Source organism: Physcomitrium patens, chromosome 3 (genome assembly GCF_059467195.1).
Source record: "Physcomitrium patens ecotype Gransden chromosome 3, ASM5946719v1, whole genome shotgun sequence".
NCBI classification, from domain to species: Eukaryota; Viridiplantae; Streptophyta; class Bryopsida; order Funariales; family Funariaceae; genus Physcomitrium; species Physcomitrium patens.
In genome coordinates this window covers 18,663,585-18,691,188 of record NC_143412.1, presented here as the reverse complement: position 1 = coordinate 18,691,188, position 27,604 = coordinate 18,663,585, and the positions used below count along the sequence as shown (strand labels likewise).

Genomic DNA, 27,604 nt, shown 5'->3' with positions numbered 1-27,604 from the left:
TAATAAGTTGTCCTCAGCTTATTAACTTAGTTGATTAAGTTAGGACAAGTAATCCACAATAAATGAGGTGAGGCAGTTTTATGTGTATAGAGTTAGGCATGATTGCAGCTAAGCTTCTTAGGGTTTTAATTGTAGGCTTTGTTTGTTTGGTTGTATTTTTTTTTTTTTTTTTAACCCATTTTGATGTCATAATAATAATAAAGAGTTGAAAAGAAAAAACAAAACAAAACAAAATAAATAAATAAAAAAAATCCAACCTTTATTTTTTATTAGTTTTCAACCAATATGGATCTAATAGTAGAAATGTTTTTGATGATGGTTAAGATAACTAGGTTGATTTAGTAATGCTTGGGTCAATTTAAAAATATGTTTATGTATATATATATGCAACAAATTACAATGATGTCATATCTTGATAGTATATAAAATAACATTCATGTACATGAAGGATTTAAAGCATAAGTTTGATACATTATTGGAAACATCAATGACATATTCACAAAGATAATTGAAGCTTGTAGCAAATAGAAGCAAGAAAGTTACATATATTTAATAATTATACAATGAAAAGACATTCTTCTTGATGGCCACAACCAATGGTATTCCAAATTTTTAATAAAAACAAAAACTCAAGATTTTTTTTATTAATTCTACCATAGTAGTTGCCAAAACCATATTGTTGTAAAAACACATTATAATCCTTGAGCAAATTTAAAGGAGACAATTTACAAAATCCTATCAACTATCTATTTTGATCCAAATATGGCATATATATATATATATATATATATATATATATTTCAACAATGGAATCTATTACTTAAATTCCAAGTTATTTGGAACTTGGACACAATTTTTTGAATAGGTATTCTTTTTATTCCTACTTTAGTTATGCTTAAACATTTATTAGAAGAATTTAAGTCTCTGGCCATTGAGGTTGCAAATAGGCTTGATAATATTTTTAAATTACAAAATGATAAAATTTTAGAGATTTTCTTTTGTATTGCAGTACAATTTAAGATTGGTTGGAAACTGGAGGTGTTATATAGTAATTCTATCTCTATTTTTTATTTATTTTTATTTATTTAGCTAAAACAGATTATACTTATTTTCCAATTTGATACCAATTTTAATTTATTCTCAAACACTATGTAAAAGAATGCCTATTGTTGTATAACTCTATGAGATATGAAAAGAAATTTCTAAGTGTACACACAAAACAACAAAAAATTTCAAATATTGGTAAAGACTTAAATTAATGAGCTAAAAAGAAAACAAGATTGCAATATGATGGATATAGGTAGGTGGCCAAAAAAAAAGTTATTAAAGAAGACAATTCTATGGTAGATCAAAACCCAAAGAGACAAATCTCTTAAACAAACAAAGGTTACATGACAAAAGAGAAGTTATACCAACTTGAATACCATTGTTGTTATACCATATTAGACCATGTTACACCATGACATTTGTAAAAAGAATTTTTTTGGATAAATATCACTAAAGTTTCAAATGATACAAATCTAATCTAAAACATAAAAAATGAATTCTTTAGTGCATAGAGACATACCAATTCTAAGTCAATAGAGTTTAATAAATATGACCTATTCATAATAACAAACAAAATTTAGAAATGGCACATATTTTACAAGAATTTCAACAAGAAACATCTTTGATTCAAAATTTCCCACGTGGAATTAATGTGGAACACATGAAAAGGTGTGAAATTTGAGATTAACACGATAGAAAATTCTCCGGGATTAGGCCACGTCATCTCCATCAATGGAAGCTCGATCGAGACTGCCACGTGCGACGATGGCGAGGGACGCAACTTCAGTGAAGCTGATCGCGTCGGCGTGAGCATCTCTCCGATAGTCGATGCGCAAATTTAGAACGTTATTGTCGGTGACAATTTGGTGATATTTCAATTGTGGAGGAAGTTGATTTGGCATGATTGTCATCGGTTCTGATGGTTTAAGGGAAAAGTCTTTTTCTTAATAGATGTGAAGTCGGAGTCTCGTCGTTTCACTGGTGGAAAACGCAGTAGAGGATGAGTGCGCTCTGGTGACTGCACCATTAGGACACCGTCTAATCAAAGACAGGAAAAGGAGACGAGAAATTGACAGTAGTTTCTGGACGAGGGGTTTCAGAAAGCATCGCCGTGTTCTGAGTTGTTGGGATATCCGAGGATCTACCACAATGACCTTGAGGAAAATGGTACATTCTTCAGCAATCACCGTTCAACTGGTTTGTGTTATAGGTGTGGAGATACTATCAGCTACCATGTCGCATAATTAGGTGTAGTTAGACAACGGTCAACTAAACGGCACGAAACCTATTCACCTCCTGTTGACGCTACTCTTCATTCAATTTTGGTGGTAATGTTGCTGCAAAAGTCTAGAATGCATGGGGTCCGATCTCAGCTCCAGCTTTTCTCCTATCCTCTGAATGGAAAAAGGCTCTTAGGATCGGGATTTCGTTTATGACGTCGGTTGTCTACCTGAAGGATACCAATGGCAGGTCTGAACCTTGAGAAATCCAGTGGAAGGTTTTCCTTTGCTCGTTGGAAGCCAACATCATTAGGTTCTTCAGATATCCTTCTTGATGTCTGCGAATGCTGCTCCAAATGGCCTTTCGTTAGGAGATTAAGTGCAAACACGTGCTAAGATTTCAGCATAAAAATGTGAATTCCTATCCCCAAACCTAAGTTTAGCAAGAACACACAGTACGTTTAAGGACGATGAGTTCGGGAAATGTTCACGTTACAACTTGGAAAGTTCATGTTTCACACAATTTCATGAAGTTCGTGACAAAGGAGTGATGTGACCAAAAGGTAGCGAGTCCATCCAGTTGATCCACTTCTGTGTTAGATTAATGCCAGTGCGGTGAACATAATGTGATTATCATTTGAGACATGAATTCTGAAATTTCACTTTTATAGTCGTTTATGTAATGGCATTTACTTTTGTCTACTTGTGGATAAATTTTTTCTCCTGTGATGCAGGTCATGCCCACGACATACGACAGAAATTTATAAATGATTCATAGTGCTCTCTGAACAGATGATATGCCCAAGGCTTCTCTACAAAATCGATCACCGGCATTCCATTTCCTGGGTTGGTTTGGACGAGTTAAACAGACGGCAGTGGAAGCTATTAGAGGCTTTGTTTCTTGTAAATCCCATAAGTCAGATGACAGTTTTGCAGAATACACGGCCAGAACTCTTGGAGATCCTGAAAGACTTGGTCCCCAAGATAACTGCGAAAAGTCTCTACCTTGCTCTATTATGCGGCATTCCTTTCAGACTGATGACAATTTTGCCCGTGTCTTTGCAAAGACTTTAAGAGATCTTAGTCCAGTATGTTTGCGAGGGGGTGGAGAGCAGAATCAATCAACTGATTATGAATCGCCAAATATATGTTCATCCTCAAAGTCAGACGATAATTTTGCTGAGTATTTGGCTTACACTGTTAGAGATCGCAGTAGAATAGAATTTCAAGACAACCAAGGTGAGACCTTGTCAACCTGCTCTGTGCAGCAAGATACATGCTCGTCACCCAAATCAGATTTCGATCATGCAGAAATGGGTGTTGAAGCTTGTCACAAGGAAAGTCCATTGTGTTACTTTTCTCCACCAGATGTGTGGTCGAACAGGAATGGAGGAAGGTCGCCTTTGGGCTTCGTTGGGAGACTGGACGCTAACACAAGCACCCGCCTTGCTGCTATTTGCAAGTCTCAGAAATCAGAAATCTTTGAAGGGTTGCATCACATTAGGGTATGCTTTTTCATTGGCTATTCCTCTGTCCTGAATCATTTTTCGCATGACGAAAGAGTGATTCCTTAGGGTGGGAATCTAGCATGAGTTAACGGAATTCCACATTCTATCTTGGGACGATAATATCTACCTTATTCTTGGATGAAAATTAATGTAACAGTTTCAGGTGAATCGGGCAACTGCTTAGTTTCAATGAAATCCAACGATCCGAAAATGGCTCTCGTATCACGACTTTGTAAAAATGAACATGCAGGAGTTAGATTCTGTTATTGCCTCATCATACGCGAATACGGATCAATGTCGGTGCATTGGAGAGAACACGATTTCTAGTGTTTCATCTGTACAGCCCAGACTGCCTGCCAATTTCTTCGACTTAACCACGAGAATTCGACTTCGAGCTGTAAAGCAGGTTAACCAGTTATGGTTCGAATATTCAAGTGAAAGTAACGTAATGTTCTCTCCAAAGAGATGTAAGAGACTATTTTACTTGTAAGCTACGTGCTCTTTTCATACACTAGTTTGACACTGTGTAAATGTTTTGATGCTGATGGAACAGTATCTCGATGGATTTGAGTACAGAATGAACCCCATGTCCAAATTTCAGGTCAAGAAGCTAAGGCCTCTATCAGGTCTCATGGCCACAGCAAAATTGGTATACCCATTTGAACTTCGCCATGTTACATGCAGGATTTCAGAAATCGTTATAGATCAGCTATCAAGATATACCACCGAAAGCAAGGCTTATAAATCTGTGGGGTCTCCACACTACAGGTTTCTTTTTAAAATTGCTAATGCTGTTCTTGTTGAGTAATGTCAATCTGGTGAAATGCGAATAATGCCTTACCGTATGCTTAACATCACTCGGTCCCGTCAATTGTACAACAGATCATTCACCAACCCGAGCCGATCAAGTGTGTGGAGGCCGTGTTCATAGCACTATATCTTACTGTATGTTTATAATCTTGTCATAACAATCATTTGGCAAGTATCTTATAAATCTGGGCTCAAAATCGAGAAGCAAGTTGTGAATCGGACTATATTTTTTTTTTGTCTCGCAGGCTGGCCTTAAAAGTGTTACGCGCATACCAATTGGATTCAAAACTCAGTTTGCAAATCAGGTGCATTACCGAAACTACGTTACGTTCATGGTATGCCAATCATGTGCTGCATTTCTCATGATGTCTTGACACCTAAATTTCTTCTGCTTACTCCATATGAGCTGTACTTGGACGAAGGGTGGAACAGGTCTTTCAGCACATTGTCTTGTTGGTTCAGTACAAGGGCAAGTATGGAGCGTTCGGAATAAGCAGGAGTCCCGATCTCATGAACAAGAATATCTGTTATGACAGGTGAAAGGAAACACTTACTAAGCAGAGTAGATAGTCTTAACTTTCTATCCTGCGAATCTTAGCTCTTCAGCCTGGAAAGATGCCTCGTAGATTTCAAACCCACGAATAATAACACGAGTGATTTCAGCAATTTCAGCATGTCGAGTATTATTGAGGACTTCAAGACAGCATATGAGGAAAGTGACCATACAATTCTGAATCTTAAAATTGGTCTGCAGGTTAGTTGATTATGCTCCTCATCATTCTATAACAATTACCAATGATCTGCCAGTAGTTGCGGAAAACATAATGCCTCTGCCATCACCTACTGAGCTCTGAGTTGGAGATCGTCTTTGCATATTGAGAGTTATTCCTTTCTTTTCTGCATTAAACTCGACTTGATTCTTAATAAATGCATGGTTTAGTAATTAAGCATTAAGATTCTAAAATATTAAAGTGAGGTTATATAACAAGGAAGCATGCTGCATAAGACTTGGTAATGTAAGAATCATAGACAGAAATCTTGAAAATTATCTGCAGACAAAATTCCTGCTCTATAATCTCCATTATATCCATCTCACAGCCACTGGATGTTGGTTGTTCATTTGAATCTAGAAGGTGCTTTCTTATGGTCATCCAAAAATTAACAAACCTTATTGCAGGTAGAACATAATATCATGTCACCAAATTTTGTTTGTTGGGAACACTTATGTCTCTGTCCTGCCGTCCAACCTTGGCCAGAGGTAATAAGCTGATCATACTTTTCAGTTCTGCCAAGAATATTTGCCCATGGAATCGTTCAGAGATGCTTCAAGAATTATTTTGATTCGTATGTGGTAGGAGATATATACAAGTCCCATGTCTGTCTGCTGTTGCGGTTCCTTTGAAGGTTTCTCATTGTAGCTGGCAACCTCGCGAATGAAGAGCAATATTTGCTCGAAAATAGTTCAAAATGAGGATTGAAAAGTACTGAAAGTAAATTCTGATTCAGTGTTTGGCAGCAATCGAGAAACATGCATCGCGGATGAAACATCTGTGGAGTCTGTAAGTCAATCCTAATCATTATGTGGTCAAATTCATTTTGCAGCGGCTTAAAATATGGTGCTCAATTTAACAGCGTCTCTTCGTTGTTGCCCACCAAGTCGTTTTCATAACCATTGTCTTAAAGAAAAATATTCTAATCTGATAGAAATGAACCATGGATCAAAGAGCTCTGTTGTGAGTTTCTGCAATGATCGCGTGGCTCCCCCTGTAGATGGATAATCTCTGGCAGGGGGGACGACCCCACAAGAAGGTCGTTAAAGTGCTCGAAAAAACTCTTATCACATGATGAAACATCTAAAAAGAAAGCCAAGCTAATGAATAGGAAGCAGGAGAACTTGTTGAAGAGCTCTAAATACAGAAAAGAGTTCCAGGGACATGCATTCAGCTCACCTTTGCACCGAGGCCAATCCATCCTCTTGAGTGCCGTAGCTGATCTACCTACAGCGATCAATGAAAACAAATGTCAGCATTCCAATGAGCAACTGAGTAATCCTCGAACCCCCTCCTCAGTCACAACCTCTGTCAATCAGTCTATGTTTACGGCTCCTTTAAACCCAGAGAGTCCACTCATCCAGACAATCGAGAGTGGGCAAGAGCTTCAATTTGAAGAGTGAAAGATCTAGATAACAAATTTGTGAATCGATAAAGATCTGTAACCTGCAATACACGAACTATGTTATACCCATTTTTCTTTGGAGATCATAGACAGAGCTTGGACGTTGTTCACACAAATATTACAGCTGGAATGTAACTTGAGTTTTTAGGAAATTTGGATTCACTTCTAAGATAAGAAAGAGGGAGAAGATAAAGAAAATAAGTCTAATCCCTTTCAAATCGCATCTCAAAATTTCATGAGCGGATATAAATATATATATATATATATATATATATGGATTGTATTAGAGTAATGAAAATTTGAATAAGACGTATTTTTTTTAATGAATCACTTCAAATAATTAAATATTTATTCAGTTACTGGGCTGTGATTTTGTATCATATAACGGTTTCGTACCAACAACAACCCATGTAAGTCAACAACGTCCAATACAATTAATATATGCATTCAGAAAAAGCTAAACACTCGCCTTAGATTGAATCAGAGTGCACATTGCGATTAAATTTTCAAAAAGTAATGCAATTCTTCGCAACGTTCAGATCACGCAATGAGTTCAAATTATAGGGTCTAATTACTGAGCCGTAATTAGGAGCCGTAGCTAGGTTCTGACAGATTATTAATACTATCTTCCTTTGATTCAGCTAGTTCACAAAAACATTTTATTATCATTGGATTTTCATTTTGTACAGGTCGGAATACGAAACTCTTGTTACGTCCCAATAACACTGAGCCTCTAGGCAAGTTTGTATAGAATGTACTGGGATGAGCTTGTTCAGCGCATCGGAAAGCGCAATTCGTGCTACACGTCTCTTCCAACGGTAACTTCTTCAATGCAAGTTCAGCTGCTAATCGTACAAAGACTTGATGCTGGAGCTTCAGGACAGTTTGTGGCAGAAAATTTGCTTGTTAGCATGCAGAAGAGGTAAAGAAAACACCTGCAATGTTATCAGCAATATTCCACAAAACTTTCAGTTGTTTAAGTAAGCGTAGCGTGGAGCTCATGCAGATATGGGCGCAATCTTCTATGCGTGTCAAAGCGTGTATTTCTTCATAAGTTCTGTTACGTATTTTTTTGGCCTTAAGAAATATATTTCACTAGGGAATTGATCAGGAATGATGACTCAATGGATCAGTAACACTAATCCTGCAAGCCGTTGAATTAGGTCTAGGTTTTGTGAGGAAACTTCTACCCACAACTCAGCTGGAGATGAGAGTTCAACTCACTTCCAACAACCCAAAGACATGTGATAATTTTTTTTATCACAGCAAGGCTAAACAGAATTCAGTCCAGTTGATTGATGTGCAAAACATGACAGATTTTAGTTTATTTTTAACGAATGGTAACCCTTTAGTTATTTTTATATTAAAATGGCTTCACATAGTGCCTGGAGACTTTGTTTTAAGGCTCTAGACTAGAGTAAGAAATGTAAACATTTAGAGGGAAATTGTAATTCCACCTTATGGATCCAATGAATATTTCTGTGTATATGTATATATAATGGAAGTGTCTTTTGAAATAGTGCCATTTGAATGGAGATAGCATAAATCTTCTCCCTAGAATAGCCTTTCAGAACATGACACACAAACTTGCCTGTTATGTCATACACAACTGGTCAGCAGTTTACAGCAACGTGTTGGTAGAGGTTTGACAATTAGGAAAAGAATATTTACTTTCTGGTGGAAATAAGAAAGTCAACCTTGCACTTCAGGCGGCATTCAAAGTAGGCTTACGAATCCGAGTGAAAGGCTTTTCACAACTGGTGTTGTGACTGTTTTAACTACCCCTCAATTTATCTACAGTGTAGCAAGTGATTTGTGGAACGGCATGCAGAAAGTGCCATAATCCGTAAGGCAAGCAGCTGCATGTTGTGTACAATAAAGGACCCAGATTGTCTGTCAAGCAATTACACTATGCCAACTGACAACTTCACCACATCAAGTGGATATGACTCTGCAGACTATTAGGCCAACGCTCATTTATTATGTAGTATGTTAACGTGCACTGCAGTAATTTTAGATACTGATACATGGCGATAGAAGTGTTTGCTGGTCTTTTGAACTGAAATGTTTTTGCCTGTATTATTTTTCAATGGGATGTGGAGGTAGAAAGCTTTCCTGTTAAATTGCCAAGTGAGAGTGTTCATCTTCTATAATATATTTACTCGAAATTGGCAACTGAAAGGTGCAGGTCCAGTTCAGCTCACAATGATTGTTACAACAAACAGTTCAATTAGTAAACTGATGAGCTATGTAGGTCGAAGCTTGTTGCTTCAAATACTACAAACATAAATCAGATTACGTAGGGATTTTTTCTAATCCAAACGTATGACGCCGACTAGCTCTAGTCAGATTTGGGAACTGCTCTACAAGAATGATTTACAAAATACGGTACCACTAAGAAGAACGAGCAGATCGTTCAGCGCTATCCAGTCAATCAATGACATTTACTCTAAGCTCGCTGAACTTATTGAGATACAAGAGACAAATCCAGTGAAAGCTCTCATACTAAAAAATAAATAGCGTGCACACTTAGAGCTTCTATAGGTTGATCTGGAACTTATTCCACCCCAACTAAACTCAATATCACTGATATGCACCCCTCACCAGCCTTACTAAGCAGAAAAAACTCTTCTGCAAAATTGAACACTACGCACCACAATTGGTTTCCAAAACAGACACAATTGGCTCATGAGACAGGGGCAACAACTGGAGCAGCCACAGGAGCAGGTGCTGGGGGAGCTGATGCTACTTCAATTCTAGCTGATGAGTCTCCAACTGGTTCTGAAGATTCTGAAACTGGAGCTGGGGCGTCCTCTTTGGCAGGAGCGTCTTCCCTTTTCAAGTCACCTGCTTCAGGCAGTTCTACAGAACGACTTTGATCCTCAGCAGCGGGTTCTGCTTCAGCCTTGGCTAAGCCAGCTCCCTTCCAGTACAAGGCAGATTTTTGGTCATCATCCTGCATCAACTTCGCGTACTCGTCGTGGGTATAATCATTTTGATCCTCCAAGATTGACTTAATGGCATCCTCTTCAAAATATTCAGCTAGGATCTTCTGAGACTCGGGATTCTTTGAGTAGACAAACTTGACCTTGCGGAAGGTCTTAGGATCAAGGAATGGCTTCACAAGCTGTACAATCCAGAGTGGCATCTAATGTGAGACTGTTGCAGAGAAACGTTGCACATTATGAACATTAGCATGATCTAGAGAAAACCGTTCATTCATGGATACGTTCAGTTAAATAGAAAAATGAATGGTGATACTACTGACCGTCCAGAAAGCCTCGAAAAGCCGCGGTGGGTTGTAGAGGACAGCAACGTGCAAACGTTCAGGATACTGATTTTGCAGAATGTTCGTGGTTTCACGAGCCAAGCCGATGGGAGTGGACTTCTTCATTGACCAGCCTTTAAAATCAACTAACCATATCATCTGCTCTTGACCCTCGGGAAGGTTCAAGATAGCGTTCTCCAGGAAATAAACCAGCTGTTTGATTTCCAATTCGGGGTTGTATGTACTCTGTTGCATTCAAAAAAACATACGTAGATATGTTAAATATAAACTGATACAGCCTCGCGACCCAAACCGGGAGAAAGCGTCATTTGGTACAAAAAAAAATGCATGAACAAAATAAATTAAAACACCATTTCGTCAAAGAATAGTCATATAGCAGACACGATCTTACCTGTCGACCAGGGTGCATCACAATAACAGAGTGCCCCTTCTTGTCTTTGATGTTAGCACGGTAAATTTTTCCTGTCTCCGACTCATTCGCAATGTCACTCTGCATGCGGTAAACCGAAGTCAAGGTCTACTACAAAAGTCAGGATAGAGCCGAAAACGCCTACTTCTGCACCTCAGTGAAGAGGATGCGAGCCTGTTACATATCACATACTCCCAAAAACCATGGGTCAGGAACAAACCCAGCGTATATCTTCAGGCTTGTAACTCTCCCTCCATGCAAGCGAGTCCTTCAACATCTTCTCAGACTTCTTGAGGTTCCAGTTCCGCGCCCTTAAATAGCGCTTAAGACAATTGTCGTCAGCAAATTGCTCTAGACGACCAGTTAACGGTCCAATAGCTTCTCGAAGCTGGGTGACCTGTAGAGACAAACATCTTTCTTGTCAAACACCTAGACTAGGAAAACCGTGGAAGTGACGCGCTCAAGTGCAAGAAGCCTTCAGGAACAAACCGTTGCTTGTCCCAAGACACAAGAGTTAACGATAAAATGTCAACTTCTCCGAGTCATATTCTCATCAGGGATCGTAACATTCACATCTATTCGGAATGGTAAGACAAGCTTTGAACAGAAAATGAGCACAAACTTCCAGAGGTTCGCGAAAGAAAAACTGAGTAAATACCTTCGCGCTCTCCTCTTCTGGCGAGCTTGGCTCGTCCGTATTACGGATGCCAACCTTGCTGGCACTCTTCTTCAGAAGACTAGTCATCTCTTCTCACATCCAACCACACAACCCAACAGTTTCAATAATGACGGCTTCAACACGACTCAAGCTCACCTCAAAACAAGTTCATGCTGTCAGTGCTGTTGTGCGAAGATCAAGAGAAATCGAAAGTATGCTAAATCCTGCATAGAAAGATTAATGACAAAATCATTAACGACAGCGAAACCCCCTAACTCTAATGTAATCTAGAGTGTAATGAGTATCATACTTGATGTTCAGGAGTGAACCCCGACAATGCAGATGACCAGCTATCTTTCAGATCGGAGTCGAAGTCTGAATGGTTGCCCTTTGCTACAAGCTCTGCACGCCATAGAGGTGAAACGGAAACTGTCAGATCCCAAGAAATCTCGAAAATCACCAGAACCCGCAGCAAAAGAAGTACCAGCGAGGAAAGCATCATTCACTGATCAAGAGAAAGAATGATCACCACTGTCACACTCGAAAATCAGATTCGTAACAGATAAACACTTTGCTAGCACTGAGCTACACCTCTGGAACCCACTTCATCGCTAAAACCACGAGCTCACAACGCATCACTCTCTTACCACCTCCCCACACTCATACTTACGTCAGATACAAAAAATCTGATCCAAACAACCAATGTAGCTCCACGATAGGCAGCTCCACTCACAATTGAACTCGCAGACACACATGCAGGGATCGTGGAGGCTGATTTCAGCGAGAAGAGAACAAACACAACGACCCTGTGGGGCCGCCAGGAGGGGGTAACGATCAAGGTGGCAAGAGAGGGTAGCAAGGAGTCTGAGGGACAGTGGGCATTAAGAATGGAACGCTGTAGGTCCTCGCCCACGCCGGCGATAATGGGGTAGGAATTTCCGACTCCCGCCAGGCAGGAGCACAATAAAACCCGGAACAGACTGTCAGTAATTTAGGGTTTCATCGAGTTTAAAACCCCCGCAAATAGTACTGAGCCCAATCCGCGACTAGTCCCCACTGAGAGCCCGACTTGCAGGGACTTTGTTTCGTGGATAGCCTGCGGTTCTCCAGGAGGTGGGTTGAAGAGCAAATTCTGTGGCGATAGCGCTAAACGGTGTCTTCGATTGCAGCGTTCACCTCGTGCGTCACGCCCACGGTTACGGTACTTTTTCACGACACCATGAGTAACAGGGGATCTCGAACTCTTAAACAGGATGGATAATTCGAAACGCAGGAGTTGACTGGAGCGTAACTATTTACCAGTGGATGTCAGCAAAGTTGTTCAAATCAGAACATAATAAACAGAAGAGGTAGTCCTTGCATTAAATACAGTATAATTCAAATGATGGATGAAAATTATCGGGTTCAGTTGATGAGGATAGCTTGAGAGAATTTGTGTTGCTCTGATTGTATTATTGATGCCAAATGTGGAGTTGATGGAATTGAAGATGGATTATGGTCTCATCCGATGCGCTTTCATTACTTGGAGGTTAACCCATATATTGAAAGACCCACGTGCCGGTGAGAGGAATTGAGGATTCAGGCATTAAATAGCTCGTCTATTAAATGAAAACTCGCCAGGCTCTAGATTCAAATCTCGCTTGGCAGTCTCTACTTAAGTTTTAATGATGCTATAATGTAGGGCTTTCTTATCCTGCTCCCTTGCACTTCCCTGGCCCTTCCGAATGCCACAGTGTCCCAGATATATGAAACTGAATTTTGTTCCTCTGCTGAATGAAAAATGAGCATCGGGTTGATTCCCCGCAGTAGAAGGGACATGGAGTTACAGATTTGCACCACGAGTGTAACTCTGAGGAAATCCCTGGATGGTTTTGGATTCACGAGTGAAATTTTTTCCAAATGAAGGCACTGTGTTCTCGTCTTGATAAGAAAGGCAACAGTAATATTGTAAAGTTAGAATCAAGTTCCAAAGTAACCTTAACATTGATAAAGATCCGGGGAAGGGGACAAAAGACATTGACCCACTTGTGCACACCTCTCCGAATACGAACGATTGGGGCCAGCCTTCATCAATGACCGTGATGGAACGCATGGCTGAGCTCAAATGAAATGAGAAGCATGTGTAAAACTGCAATGATCTGGTCTTCTATGGTCTTTAATAGCCTTCAATACAAATGCAAAACAAGCACTGCTTTCTAGAAGGAGAACACTCCCTGCACTCATACACGAGTGAAGGCGGTACACACATTGCAATGCCTGTGGAGTATTAACCGCACGTTCTTCGAAAAAAGACAGCAGTTTGAGTAACTTAGACCTACTCTTGGAAATGTATCATCCTGAAATGTTTACTTCGACACTTCATAGTCCTATTCGGTGCCTGCCTACAATACACAACAAGTTCACTAACTTTTGATTCTTGGTATCACTAGGATCAATCCGCCAAAATCGTCAGATTCGTAAGGATTCCTCTTGCAGACCCATCAGAATCAAACATCAAGGCTTGGCACTGCCATAACATCGTAGTAGCCACACGGTAACGCAGTCTACTCCCTCGATGTGAACGCTGACATTCTGTGGCTGGAAATTGCTGCTGAATTTGTTACCGTAATTTTCATATATGCTGAGCACTGTGTGCATTCGAAGTCCACAGGCAGCAGAGCATTACTTGTCCATAAGCACCATGTAAGTTCAAAGACTGCTGGTCGCCTTCATCGTCATCGTCTTCTTCAATATGACCATGGTTGAACTTGTGAGCTCGATACATATCACCGACATACATTACGCAACCGAATTAGATGCTTTCTCGAACCATCCTATTCCTCCACACTGCACAACGATACGAAGGTATCTCTAACAAGTCGATGAGATACGACTCTCGTGACAGCTCACCAAACAGACAGAATCCTCAATGTACACATCTATCCTAACCCCAAGAGCAAGAGGCAGAGTTACTATCAAAATTTTCATCCATCAAGAGGTGATAGGGTGAAGAAGTGACACAATATACATAGAGTAGTTGCTTGTAATATCAATGTAGACACACTACTTACTTTATTCATTGAGACTGTACTATTTATATTGTTTGGCATCCATAATTACATAAACCTAATATAGTAATTAGGTTTAGGTTTTTATTTAACCTAAAAAAATAGAAGATGTAGTAGTTCATCCAACACTCCTCTTTACTGTGGATCTATTACTTGTTTTTCCTTGTAGATACTATTGTCAAATTAATACAAGGGGAAAGATTCCAATATTGTATTGACTTCTTAGTTCTTTGATGGTGGTAATTTTTTTTTTTTTTTTTTTTTTTTGTATATTGTAGCACTCATGACTTTTTGTTGTTTTGAGTGCTATTAAGATTTTGGCTTTTATTATATTTGCACATTTATGGTCTATGAATTCATATATTCTTGGGATTCTTCTTCTTCTTATTTAAAGACTTACAGCTTTGTTTTAGAACCCATTAATGATTTAGATGCCTGTAAAAAATTGGATTTTTGCAATTTTAATTCATCTATTGTAAATTTGTATAAACTTGACTCTTTTGTTGTATGTTTTTGTAAGCTTGACTTCTTTGTTATAGTTCCTTTAATATTATTTGGTTATGCTTCTATTCTTGATGCTTCAGCCATTCTGTATAATGCGTCCCCTTCATTGGTAATTGGGGTGATTCAAGTTGAGGATTGTTCTTCCTTTAATTCATCATCTACTAGAATTTATAAGAAAATAAGTGCTAAATTTGGTAAAAAAAATTTTATTAAAGAAGTGGTAGTAGAGCTTAGGATAGAAAGTGGTTTTCTAAGCAAGTTATTTATCAAAGTAGTTGATACTATATTTTGGCCTTAGTTGATATTGGATGCATAAGATATAAGTGATCTTTATAAGTTTTTATTTTTTATTTTTTTATTTATTTTTATTCTATGAATTGTTTATAGAACTTAAAAAGAATAGATAGAGGATTAAGATCAATATGATTCTTATATTAAAATGAGTATACAAGAAGATTACTAGTTGTTTGTAGATTCTAATGAATTATCTTTTAAATAATATTATTAGGTTATAGACAAAGAAGAGATGCATGTACTATAGGATCTAAATTATAAGTTGAGAGAAAATATTTTTGAGAATGGAATTTAGATAGTTTATTTTTTGTGCTTCTTATACAGAGGTTCTACTACAATATTGAATTTTTAAAAATAAATCTCTATTGAAAGGCTTTATAAATAAAGCAACAAGCAATTCCAATAATGATATATACTTGAATTGAATGTCTTTTATGTCAATCTTATTTCTTATGTTATGGAATGTATTGTGATGTCTTTTGTATGTGGTGTAATTTGTGGATTTGTTGCCATCTTCATAGACACTATGTTATTACAATTTATTACCATTGGTTTGACTATTATCATGCTTAGGTTACGACTGAGCATCTCTATCTAAAAGAACTTGTGAGCTTCTATAGATATCTCCATATATTTAGCTTTAAACAAAAATATTGGAATGAAAGATTATTTTTTTCTATAGGCAGGTGATTGGATTCTCTTTAAAGTAGAAAAAAAAAATCTTGTTGATGATCTTATTCTTTTCGAATTCCCTATCTAGTCACTATCTACAAATCCCAAGATATTTTGAATTGACTTTCTTTTGTATAAATTGTTATGCTTTCAAGTTTCTTTGATACATTTTAATATTTTTCTTGCTCCTTGTAGGTTTGGTACTTGCTATCATGATATGAAGTGGCTAATTCATCTAATATCAAAACGAATGACAAAAAAAAATTGAAAAAGATAGAACAAATTTTCTTCTAGAAATTGATATTATATAGAATTAATATAAGAATTTTTTATATTAGTAATAAGTTTTAACTTCTCTACTATTGATATTGAAACTAAAATATAATCTCATAGTTAAAAGGGGAATAAGGTTTGTTAGGTGTTATTATGCTAAATGAGAAATATATTGTTAGATACCTAAACAAATTTAGCCTTGAGATATAAAACAATCTATCCCTCACTTAATTTTGACATTTTGAATTTTGGTTCAAGTTGGTATTTGAGCCATACAATATACTTATTGCAATTCTCTATCAAGAATAGGTCATCCATGTAGAAGACAAGAAAAATCTTGTTGTTCTTATATATTACATATATATTGTAATCTTCTTCACTATTTTGGAAGCCTTGTTTTCTTAGATAAATGTCAATATTTTTAATACCAAGCTCTCAAAGCTTGTCTTAATCCAAATAAAGCTTTGTGTAAGCAGTATACTAAGTATTCTAAGCCTTTTAATATAAAACCTTGAAGTTGAATTATATATACCTTTTCTTATAGATTGCTATATAGAAAGGCTATCTCTACATCAAGGTGGAATAATTTCTAGCCTTGCTAAGTAGCTAGAGCCATTAGAAGACAAATTTTAGCTCACTTAATAACAAGAAAAAATATATCTTTAATCTTTTTTTTCTTCTTTTTATTCAAAATTACTAACTATCAGTCTTGTTTTTTTCTTGTATATGCAATCATTTATTTTTTTGCTTCACTTTATATATCCATTTTGTTGATATTGATTTTTTTTATTAGAAATTATATTAATTCCTATGTATTTTTTTAATATATATATATATATATATATTTCTTTCTATAGTATATTCTTATGATAAGTGACATGTTGTTTTTTCAAAGGTTGTCAATTCATAAGGTAGGTCCAATTTTTCCATCAAATATTTTGTAAGCCATGGTGATAGTTTGAATAATATACTTGATCTTATTTTGAATCCTTCATCTATTATGAAGAGAATTAATTTTTTGAATTGAGATAGATTAATAGATTTATCCAAATTTGAGAATTAGATGTAATAATTGAAAGCATTCAAAATTAACTATTTGTCTATAGAATCAAGGACGGAGTAATATGGCATAAAATTTGATCTTGAAAATTACTATGATATACATTATTTAACATGGTAAAGGTCATCACTCTCTATTATTAATTATAAAGTATGTGATAAAATACCAATCAATATTGTTAAATGTTGATATTGTTCCATAGTCAATTTTAAGATTATTGGCTCTTAATCTTCATTGTTTTTATTTTTTGCAAGGGGATGCTAAAAGAATAGAAATATAGTTGCTATATCAAAGATGGTTTGAGTAGAGTTAAATTTGTAGAATTTTGACTCATTCAATATAACATCCTTGATTATTTCTATTTTGTAATCTAGGAGTTTATAAATTCTAAAATCTTTTATTTCTTTATGAAGGCCCAGATAAATTTCTAATTTGGATATAGATTCTAATTTGTTTCTTTTATTTATTCTTATGTAAATATGTAAGAGATAATTAAAGATATAGAATCATGAAAGATTGAGTTTTAGAATAAAAAGTCTTTCTTTTGATATCTGTTTAAGATTTATTTTCATGGAAGAATAATTGATGAGACATATAATTGTTTGTGCTACTTTAGTCAAAAGATATTTTTGTACTCACTCTCCTATAAGCATATATTTATTTTTATTTTGAATAGATTTTTTTTATAGTAATAAAAATTCTAATTTATCCTTAAAATCATTTGAATTTGGTTCTATAATTTTCTTTGATTAAGTTGGAAGTGGCTAAAAAATTATTCTTAAAGTATCTAATTTATATAATCCATTATTTTATAGTAATATGATAATTAGGTGAAAGAAAAAAGAACACATTTTATTATAGAAGTGCCTCGTAGAAAGATATAATAGAAAAACAAGAATAAATAATAAAAAGGTAGTAAAAACTTTAGTCTTAATCTTGATTTTTTATAGAAGAGATTTCTATTATTTTATAAGAGAATAAAAGAGCCAAATTAAAGTAAATAAGATAAATAATTGATATAGGCATGTTTTAGAGAAGATTAAGAATAGGTTTTAGAAAAAATTACCTCAAAATATGAAGAATTGATACTTGAAGAGAATTGGTTGTGAAGTAAGGACAAAATCAAACCATGAGGTATAAAACTATACACCTACAATAACTCCAAGGTTTTTTTAGTCAATTAAATAATGGAATTTGGAAGCAAACTTATGAAAGGATTTTTAAGAGATTTTTTTATGTGATTTGAAGATATATAGAGGTTTTGAAAGCTTTTCAAAGTAAGAGGTGTATTCAATGGATTTGGATTTTAAGAATTAAAAAAAAATCACAAATTTGATGATTGAGTGAGTGTCATAGCAAATTTATAAATAATTTTTTTAATCTATTATTATAATTTTTATTAATGTATATAAGAAATTTAATATCAATCAAATAATTAGATTGAAGGTTGTGAGAGTTTTTATAGATTATGATTTCAAATAATTGAAATTTAGAATTAGTAAGGATTTTTGCAATCTTGCAACATTTGCTAGTTTGATTGAAGCAAAAATTGGTGAGAAAAATTTAGAATTAAATATATATATATATATATATATATATATATATATATATATATATATATATATATATATATAAACCAATTTTTGAAGTAATTAAATAATTAAAAAAATATATATTGGAAGATCAACATTCAAGTTGGAAAAGGAAGGTGACCAACATCCAAGGAGATTTTAGGGATTTTTTTTATTTGATATGTTTGATCTTCTTAAATTTTTTGTACTTTTTTCAATTTAGATAGTAAGAATTATGCAAATTTTTAATTGAATTCAATTTTTCAATCATAAGTTATTGATATTTCAATCTATAATAGATTTTAAGATTTATTTAGGATTTGATTAGGATTTATTAGGATTTGATCTAGGATTTGGATTTAATTAGGATTTGATCTAAAATTTGGTTAAGATTTTATTAGGATTTGATTTGGAATTTTATTAAGATTTAGGATTTTTTTAAGATTATTTTAGGACTTCATTAGGGTTTGATTAGGATTTGGTTAGGATTTTATTAGAATTTCATTAGGATTTGGTCTAAGATTTAATCTAAGATTTTGTTTAGGATTTGATTAAGGTTTTATTAGAATTGATTTAAGATTTGATTAAGATTGATTTAAAATATCATTAGGATTTATTGATAGTTATATTAGGATTTGATTAAGATTCAATTAGAATTTCTATTTTTAATATTTTAAAAATATTTTTTAAAGATTTTTTTATTATACATATATTTTTAAGATTTTTTTTTATATTACTTATGATTTCTTCATGTTTCTTTTGTAAGTTCTTTAAAATTCTTTTAAAATTTAATTAAATATTGATTAAAATTATTATATTTTAATTTAGATTTTTTTAGGATTCTATTAGAATTTTTAAGATCTTCTTATTGCAAGTTCTATTTTACCTTCTATAGTCAAATGTTTGATGAATTTTCAAGCAAACTTCATGAAATAAGGTATTATTTGAATTATCTTTGGTGCTAGTTACTATTATTTAATAAGATTTCTTACTAGATAGAACTACATAATTTTTTTTTTTGTGAAGATGACTATGCAATTAGAATCTACAAGTTGGCCAACAAATGTAAGATTTTTGTGGAAACCAAATACATATTTGATATCAAATATGTATCAAATTTTACTTGAGGGTGTATAAATACCAAGTTACATGGCTTGTAATGACATACGATTGATCTTTTGTAGAAGTGATAATGCTAGAATTTTAGACTAAATCCTAGACCAAATCTTTAAATCTAAATCCAAATCCAGACAATTTTAGACACTTATTACTTGTTAATGTCTTCTCTTACTTGAGCTATTTTCTTGGCCTTCTCTAAATTATCTGGACTTCTTTTAAGAATCTTCTGAATTATTTCGTGAATTAAAGCCTTGAATAAAAAAGTGAATAAAGATATCATCAATGAGAAGAGTTCCCACAAATCTAATTACTACAAGTTCTAATCACTAAATATATTTAGTGATTTCTTCTTCCTTTCCTTATCTCAAAGAAAAAAGGACTATGAGGGCATTATTTTGCCCTACTTCTAGCTTGATTTTTTCTAAAAATATTTTCATGAGCATGTCCCAATTCTTAAAGGTTTTGAGGAGGGTGGCTTCTATACCATTCATAAGCTCCATCCTTTAGGGTACTTGAAAATCATACAAGATAATAACTCGGATTGATTATTAAACATATCGTAAAAAGTTCTATGAATCTTTCCACATGTGCCAATGGATCATCGTCTCTAGTTCTTTTAAATATAGGGAGGTTGTAGGACATAGGAGTTGCTTGTAAATCCTTAGAGATTACTATTGGCAAGCTCCTTGATTGAACTAAGGGGTTGGTTGGTATAGGAATTGGTATAGATTCTCCTTCATGTTCCATTGGAAGAAAAAGAAGTGTTGATGATTTTTTCTCTTGATTTACCTCTACAACTAATTTAGAAGAGTTAGAATCCAATCCTTTTTCTTCTACTTCCTTGCTTAGACTTGATTCAATTGGATTTAAAATAAAAACATCTTTTAATGTTGGAAGTGAGGATTGCCTGTCCAATTGTTGAATCTCTACTTGTTTGAGCTTTGGTTTGTTTTTCTGGCCAATAGACCTAAGGTTTTCTGTAGGTGAAGATAGGTTGGATTCCTTAGATCTAGTAGAATGATGTATCTTCATGTCTATAGACATATCATTCAATTTAGTGTAATTTTTAATCCACCCAATTTTCCAAAAATTTAAATGTTTGATTCTTCCATCTGCAACTCACTTAAGTACCTTTTTATAAGGAAGAGAAACAAAAAAAAAAAATAAAAAAATAAAAAAATAAAGGAAGAATGCTTGCTTAAGTATTACTCTAGGCAATAATATTCCCGACTTTAATTGCTATACAAAACTATTATTGTATAGGAGTGACTCTAAGCAATCTTAGTTGTAAAAAAGAATTTTGCACTGGGATGGCAAAGAGCCAAAGCTCTCATTTTTTCTTATTTTTTCACAATAAGACAGTTAAGGAATTACCTACTATAACAGTTAATAATAAAGGTTACATTACAAAAATAATTCTTTGCAAAAAAATCACATCATATTAAAGAAGAATTCACCTAATTGCATCTCCAATCAACTTGTCACTTATTAACAAACTTCTAAAATATGTGACTCCTCTCCTAGCTGATCTCAAACTAAAGGTCTTAATAAGGATTTAAGGCTTAAAGATAATGGATTAAAGGTTCTATCTACCTTCTTCTATCTATATCTATAAGAAAGATTGGAGACTTATTTTTCTCGCGTCTTCCTCCTAGATTCTATCCTCCAATTCTTAACTCCCGCTTCTTGTATTCAAGCAATTTTTTAAAATTTCAAAGAAAGAATAATTGATAAGATTCAAGGACTTACTTGGTTACAAGCTATTAATGCTTTCTTTCTTTTTTCTTGTATTCCTTCGCCTCAACCACAATCTGTATTAGCAAAATAAATTTAAATTCAATGAAGTTTGTTGAAAAGATATTCACCTTATTGGTCTTCTCTCTTTTTTTTTTTTTTTTTTTTTTTTTTTTTTTTTTTTTTTTCTTTGTTTAGTTTCCAAATTTCTTCTAGATAACTTTTCTATCTATCTCTTCTTTTTTTGTTGATGAAGAATTCTCTTGAGGTTCTTATTGAGTTCTTTCTATACTACTTTTTGTGAATAGAAGGGATACAAGGGATGGATGAAGTGATTAAATCTCCCTAACACTAGAGAAAAGCCTTCAACTAGAAATTCTCAAGGATGAAAAGAAATGATACGAGGGATGGAGGGAGTGATTAAATCCCCCTACCACTAGAGAAAGGCCCTCAACTAGAAAAATTACAAAAAAGAGGAGTAATGAAACCTTGAAGACGAGCTGCACCCTTTATGCTTGCAAGTGACAACCACCTAAAAAGAATAAACAAAAAATGCTATTACTAATATTTAACTACTCAAATTCTACTTAGGATTAAAAATAACACTATTTCAAAGAAATAAAGTAATGAATAAAGAAAAAATATATTAACTTATTTCAATACATAAAACTATCATGCATAAAATAATAATAATAATAATAATATTAATAAATAAAAATAAGAATAAGAATTAAACAAGGAAAATAAACATAAAAAGATAATTAAAGGTCAAAATAAAAGTCGAAGTAAAATAGAATAGAAGTAAAAATAAAAATAAAAATAAAAATAAAAAATAAATTAAAAGTAAAAAACATAATAATAAAATTAAGAATTAAAAACAAAAAAATATTAAATTAAAAATATATGTAAAATTAAAATTTAAAATTAAATATTAATATAATTTTTTATTATTTAAATAAAAAATTTATTTTAATATTATTCTTTTTAATTTTAATTTTAATTGCTTTCAATACTTATTTTTTTTTTTATTTTTTATTTTATTTTTATTACTTATTTTGTTTGTATTTTCAATTTTAGTTTAAATTTTTTATTATAATTTAATATAATTAAGAAAAAAAAATTAAAACACAAAGTTTACAAGTATAACATAAAATCAATAATGTAAATGAGTGAAAAGATAGAAATCACTAACCTCAATTGTATTCCGCTTAAGGCAGCAATCCTTCTCTACTCCAAAAATCGCCACAATTTTATTTTTGATTCAATAGCACCAAATTTTGCATTACTAAAATCTCAACTCAAAGGTTCTTGTACTCGGAATTTTCCAATATTGAATTGTCACCAGGCATTAAGAGATGCCTTTCTAAACATGAGGTACATGAAACTGCCAAGGCAGTGAATTCCTTTATAGTCTAAAACTCACTATAAATTTTTATTAATTCCAATTTGAACATGCAATGGCTTTTTGAAAAGCTAACATCAAGATACACAACCTCAAAAAGTTTCACTATCAAATATGCAACACATAAAAACTGATTGATGAAAACCTGAGAGCAACTTGGAGTACACAAAACTACCAAGGCAGTGAATCCCCTTCTAATAAAAAATCCACTAAATATTCAATTTCAGTCAAATTCAAACATGTGAGCATTTTAGAAAGCTCACATCAAGATACACAACCTCAAAAAATTTGAAGTTATAACACGCAACAAATAAAAACTGATTGACAAAAATTCGAGAGTAAATCAACAATCAACTCAACAATATAAAAATTTACTATCTTGTAAAGTAAGAAATAGAAATGCTTTGTTTTCACTAATAAGGAAGAGATGTAGAATACTTACCAATGATGAAGAGCTACTTGAATTGCTCACTCAACAAAACCAAGCAAAATCAATTACAACAAGCAACTTCACATCCACACACACCCATTAGAAGCACCATCTCCGGACAACCACACCAAAATGTGAGTGTAAATTTTCACTCCTCAACCCAAGTTACAAGATGGCCTCAATCAAGGGTTGCTTGTAATTAGTGGCGTAAAGTGAAGTAAGCAAATAACAAGAATAAAAGAAGAACAACCACAAAGTAATTGAAATAAATGACATGAAGCAATTACAACATTCAAAACTAAATCACAGTATGTTCAATGTATTTTCATCTAATAAAAAATAAAAGTGAAAAGTAAAAAGTATATTTTTAGATATTTAATTTTGTTATCTTTCCAATGATGTAAAAAACATATAAATCCGAATTACTATAAGTAAGTTATGAAGTTTTAAAGATACAAAGTAAATAATTAAAAAGTGAAGTGAAAATATTATACCTAAAAGTTAATTTGCTTATAGATCAAGGATTCGAGCCTCACCAAGGCTCACATGTAGTGTGTAAGGGTGTCTAAGAGAGGTCACGAAGCCTTAGTCTTATCCTCCTAACTACCTTCAAAGTGCTACAACTCATATGGGACTCGTGCGCTCTCCTTTCTACAAAAACAACACTAGCTGCTAGTCCTCCTATTTTCTACTTGAAGGACCAATATTTTTGTAATTTTGTCCTCACCATAGTGTTCAAGAACACCCAATCAGCCTAGGAACCTTACGTGGCCTTCAATTCTTGCTCCATTTCTTCATAAAGGCTCCCAAAGTGGTAAAACTCATTTTTACCAAGATCTTAAAAATTACTCTAAAAATTCCTAAAAAATTCTAAATAAATTCTAAATAAAATTTAAAAAGTTTTATAATATTTCTAAATACTAACATCTATTTAAGGCTATATTTTCTTATCTTGATAATTTTTAATAATAATATAAATTAATTTAAATCCATTATAATTTTTAAAAAAAAAATCAATAACTAAAATGACATGAGGTTCTTTCTCATGCTTCTTCTAACTACTAATACTTATAGTTTTTATAAATAGTATATATAGATAGAAGACCAATATTAAAAAATTTGACTAAAATCTTTATCCAATCTCAAAGATTATCTTTAGCCAAAACTTTATCTTATTCTTTGGAAGATGAGAGTTTGAATCCACAATTACAAAAAGAATTAAAAAAAATAAAAATAAGGTTTGATGATTTGGTAGCAAAAGAGGTGGTTCATTCAAGTATGGTTCAATCAACTCTATTAGGATGTATAAGCCTTGGACTATATGATTGGGAGGATGATGCAAAATCCACAAAATGGTTAACAAAACACCCTACTTCAAGTGCAGATGAAGTAATGAATGTCAACTCTATAGATGGTTTTGCTACTTGGTAAAATGATGAAGTAGATATAGACTTAGTAACCCTAGTTGAAGACATAAAAATTGAAGATGTCTTTAAAGTGAATTTTGATAGCACTCAAATTGATGAGTTGGATGACTTAATAGAGGAAGACAACCTTATTCCACCTTTACAATTTAAACAAATTTCAAGTGGTTTTATAATTAAAAACCAACATGACCATCCATCCACTAATACCAAATGATTGATATAAGGCACTTATAGAAAAATTATATGTTTAAAATATAGATAATATATTAATAGATATTTTTCTTAAAGATAGATCAAAATAACTAAAAAAATGGGACAAAATAAAAAAAAGAAATGTAAAACATACAAAGGTTGTACAAAGAGGATAGAAATTTTCTTTTAACAAGCAACATAAAGTTAAAATTCTTAAGCCTAGTATGTTAGTTCTCTTATAAGTTGCTAGGAGATTAGATTTTTCAGGAAAATTTGATGTCATATGGTTAGGCCGCTACTTAGTCAAAGAAGTCTTTTCAAATAACTCATTTTGGCTACAAATACTTAATAGGAAAGATTTTCCTACCAAAATATTTCAAAATAGATGTAAAGAAGATAGAGAGTGATTTTTATCATACACAAAGTTAAGTGACTCATCTTCAAATTCACCCTTATTCAATCCCTCAAGTAACAAATTATCAAAACCAGGTGGAATTTAGAAGCAAAATCATTGGAGTTCAAGATAAGATATTGTTATATTCATTTGTTTTGTCTTCTTTTCAATTTAGTTTCTTCATCAAAATATTAGAGATATTCAAATTAAAAGAAACAAGTACTTGATGAATCTTTCATGAAATAATATATCTATCTATCTATGTATATATATATATATATATATATATATTATTAAAAATTGAGAGAAATTATCTTAGTAAACATCCAAAGGGCATAGAAGGGTTGGTCAGGTGAAAGTTTGTCAAGTGACTTTTCCAGGTTTGAATTTGGTTGGAAAAAATGGACTATCCTAATGAATTAGTGTTAATGCAGGAAAAGACCAATTTTGACATCCAACGAATTTATAAACCTCATAAGGTTGATAGTAAAATTCTTTCATATTAAAGAAGAATCTAAAAATATATATTTTTTTTTCTTAGCTTTGATTTTTTTTTATTTATATAATGATTAAGTCTTAAGTTAGATTTAATTTTTTTTACTTCTTTATTTAAATCTACAAAATAGAGCCTACTTTAGTAACTTTAGATTAATAGCAAATCATTCATTCTTATCTTGGATAGTTATTAAAATACTTTTGTAGAAAATTCCTCTTTTTATTCAATAGCATTTTGGAAGGATAGTTCTAAGTTCTTCTCTTTTGCAAGTCATCTTAGATGGTTGCTATGTGTGAGTTATTAAATTGAGTCACTTATTATTTTAGAATAAAAATATACATTTAAAATGTATTAAATCACAAGATAAAATAAGTAATGTAGAAATCCTTAGAGAAATAGAAAATTAGAATGTTAGTGGTGGAAATAGAGTCTCAATAAGTCTTGGAGGTAATTATCTTTGTTGGTTTAGTATTTTTATTCATTGTTGAATAGTAGGAATTATTTATTTAGACCAATATTTATATTGATCTTCTATCTATATATACTATTTATAAAAACTATAAATATTAGTAGTTAGAAGAAGCATGAGAACAAACCTCATGTCATTTTAGTTATTCATATTAAAAAAAAAGATTTATAATAGATTTAAATTAATTTATATTATTATTAAAAATTATCAAGGTAAGAAAATATAGATTTTAATAGATTTTATTATTATAAAATATTATAAAACTTTTCAAATTTTATTTAGAATTTATTTAGAATTTTTTAGGAATTTTTAGAGCAATTTTTAAGATCTTGGTAAAAATGAGTTTGACCACTTTGAGAGCCTCCATGAAGAAATGGATCAAGAATTGAAGGCCACGTAAGGTTCCTAAGCTAATTGGGTGTTCTTAAATACTATATTAAGGTCAAAATTATAAAAATATTGATCCTTTAAGTAGAAAATAGGAGGACCAGCAACTAGTGTAGTCCTTGTAGAAAAGAGAGTGCACAAGTCCTTTATAGGTTGTAGCACCTTGAAAGTAGTTAAGAGGATAAGAAACAGTGAGAATAAAATATAGTGAACAAAGTGTGACTTAGTTTTGGATGTTATAATTGCTTCATGTCATTTATTTCAATTGCTTTGTAGTTGTTTTTCTTTTATTCTTGTTATTTGCTTACTTCACTTCACACCATCTATTACAAGAAACTTTTAATTGAGGCCATCTTATAACTTGAGTTGAGGAGTGAAAATTTACACTCACAAGTTCCAAGAAAAAAATGTGCAAAAATTTAGAGCTTGAATAAAAAAATAATTTATTACCTAGACATCTTTAAACCGAACCTCAATTCTAATGGTGTCTTTATTTCTATAATATAAATATAAAAAAGAAGTAGTACGCCTAGAATATATCAAAGTATTTTTGTAGATTTTTTATCAACTATGGTAGTAAGTGGTTAGTAATAAAAAAATTGAAATAATGCTTAGAAAGCTAATTATTGATAGTATACATATCTATCTCTCAATCATTTTTATACTACCATGAAATCAACTAATATAATCTTTTACAAAAATACTTATGTCTAGTACAACAAAAATAATGAAAAGAGTGAAGAACCTGATAGAATTGAAGGATTTAGTATTAAGTCTTGCAACTCAAGTATATCAAATGAGATCTTATTAAATGTGTTGAATGTCCCATATTATGTGCATCAAAAGCTGTGACTATACCAACTCTTAACTAAGATACTAGATGTGTCCTATCTTTTTGGCTTTCAATACATTTTGTTTGCAACAAATTATATTCTTCATCTTTCATAATTTATCCTATTTTTGTAACATAATATTAAAGCTAGATGAACATTATTATGGATAAAAATTTGTTGGACA

The 27,604-nt window shown here is 32.9% G+C and overlaps 2 protein-coding genes across 11 annotated transcripts; one reads left to right on the top strand and one right to left on the bottom strand.

Annotated features, from left to right (window-relative positions):
- The first annotated feature begins 1,877 nt into the window (after positions 1–1,877).
- Positions 1,878–8,295, top strand: LOC112279716 (uncharacterized). 9 transcript variants are annotated; one of them, XM_073532575.2, is made up of 13 exons: positions 2,245–2,830; positions 3,002–3,506; positions 3,636–3,772; positions 4,026–4,261; positions 4,460–4,523; positions 4,658–4,720; positions 4,831–4,890; positions 5,018–5,121; positions 5,249–5,339; positions 5,763–5,843; positions 6,092–6,144; positions 6,356–7,170; positions 7,450–8,295. In XM_073532575.2, exons 2-12 carry the CDS (start codon positions 3,065–3,067, stop codon positions 6,756–6,758), a joined length of 1,734 nt encoding a protein of 577 aa, XP_073388676.1. In that variant the 5' UTR covers positions 2,245–2,830; positions 3,002–3,064; the 3' UTR covers positions 6,759–7,170; positions 7,450–8,295. The 9 variants fall into 9 exon arrangements, with proteins under 9 accessions (XP_073388672.1, XP_073388677.1, XP_073388676.1 ...); XM_073532570.2 differs by having other exon boundaries at positions 2,247–2,830; positions 3,002–3,772; positions 7,450–7,682; positions 7,924–8,295; XM_073532571.2 differs by lacking the exon at positions 2,245–2,830 and adding an exon at positions 1,878–2,214 and having other exon boundaries at positions 3,002–3,772.
- Positions 8,296–8,871: 576 nt separating this feature from the next.
- On the bottom strand, positions 8,872–12,233 carry LOC112279474 (uncharacterized). Of its 2 annotated transcripts, none has more exons than XM_024513946.3 (7): positions 11,787–12,233; positions 11,427–11,518; positions 11,117–11,205; positions 10,679–10,855; positions 10,441–10,539; positions 10,029–10,274; positions 8,872–9,887 (listed from the first exon to the last, which is right to left on the bottom strand). In XM_024513946.3, exons 3-7 carry the CDS (start codon positions 11,201–11,203, stop codon positions 9,447–9,449), a joined length of 1,050 nt encoding a protein of 349 aa, XP_024369714.1. In that variant the 5' UTR covers positions 11,204–11,205; positions 11,427–11,518; positions 11,787–12,233; the 3' UTR covers positions 8,872–9,446. The 2 variants fall into 2 exon arrangements, with proteins under 2 accessions (XP_024369714.1, XP_024369715.1); XM_024513947.3 differs by having other exon boundaries at positions 11,850–12,199.
- Positions 12,234–27,604: the final 15,371 nt, after the last annotated feature.